This window comes from Monoraphidium neglectum (assembly GCF_000611645.1).
Source record: "Monoraphidium neglectum strain SAG 48.87 unplaced genomic scaffold scaffold05491, whole genome shotgun sequence".
Lineage (NCBI taxonomy): Eukaryota > Viridiplantae > Chlorophyta > Chlorophyceae > Sphaeropleales > Selenastraceae > Monoraphidium > Monoraphidium neglectum.
Window position 1 is genome coordinate 1,498 of NW_014008139.1, and position 842 is coordinate 2,339.

General features: G+C 68.8%; 1 protein-coding gene across 1 annotated transcript in view; it reads right to left on the reverse strand.

Moving 5' to 3' along the window:
- MNEG_15612 (hypothetical protein) overlaps positions 1-605 on the reverse strand; it is a gene marked incomplete at both ends in the record, with an annotated part of 2,011 nt that extends 1,406 nt beyond the window's left edge. Inside the window, one exon of the mRNA XM_014035917.1 lies at positions 351-605. Coding sequence (XP_013891371.1) covers positions 351-605 — 255 coding nt within the window. The remainder of the gene's footprint in view (positions 1-350) is intronic.
- Between the last annotated feature and the right edge of the window lie 237 nt (positions 606-842).

Sequence of the window (842 nt, forward strand, 5' to 3'; positions counted from 1 at the left end):
GAAGGGGGGAGTGAGATGCATGGGGGGAACGGTGGTGGATATTGGGAGCAGTGGTGGAAGGGGGCAAGTGGGGGAAACGACTTTGGGCTTCAGGCCAGGAGTAGACCTTGGGCCCAAATCAGCGTGGCATGCGCATGTCTCGCAGACCCGTTGGCTGCCCAGGGCACCGAGCGGCAACCCCCGAACGCCGCCCGCCCGCCCACCAAGCTGCGGCCGCCGTCGGTGTCCCTCGCGCCGGCGCCTGCGTCGGCGCCGTCGCCGTCGCCGTCGCCATCGCTGCAGGCCACCAAGCAGTCTGCACCGTCTGTCAGCGGCGACGCCGGCGCCGGGCTCTGAGACTCGACGTCCACCTTTGGCACGGTGCGGCCGCCGCTTTTGTCCGCCGCCCGCTTGGAGATGTGCTCCTCAAACGCGGTGCGCGCCCAGCACACGTGCTTCTTGGCGGGCGGCGCGTTCAGGCGCCAAGCGCGGTAGAGCCAGAATGCAGCATACAAGTGCGCAAACACCAGCACTGGCACCCACAGCGGGGTGATGGAGGTGTGGCCCCATTCGCCGGTCGCTAATGTCTTGCCAACGAGGTAGCTGGGCTGTGCTTCACCGGCCATGTTTGGGGGCGTCACCGCGGCCCGGGCGTAACCCCACTGCGCGGCTGCGCGCGCGGCGCGCTGCGCGCCGTCGGGCGGCGGGACCGGCGCGCGGGAGGGTGGCTAAATAACGCGCAAATCGTTGATGTGCGCGTCCTGCCGCGGTCGCGCCGTTGGGGCGTCTGCGTTAGGAGCTGCTTCCCCCGCCGAGCAGTGGGAGACCTGGAACTGATTGCCGTACGGACCAGAATTAAGCAG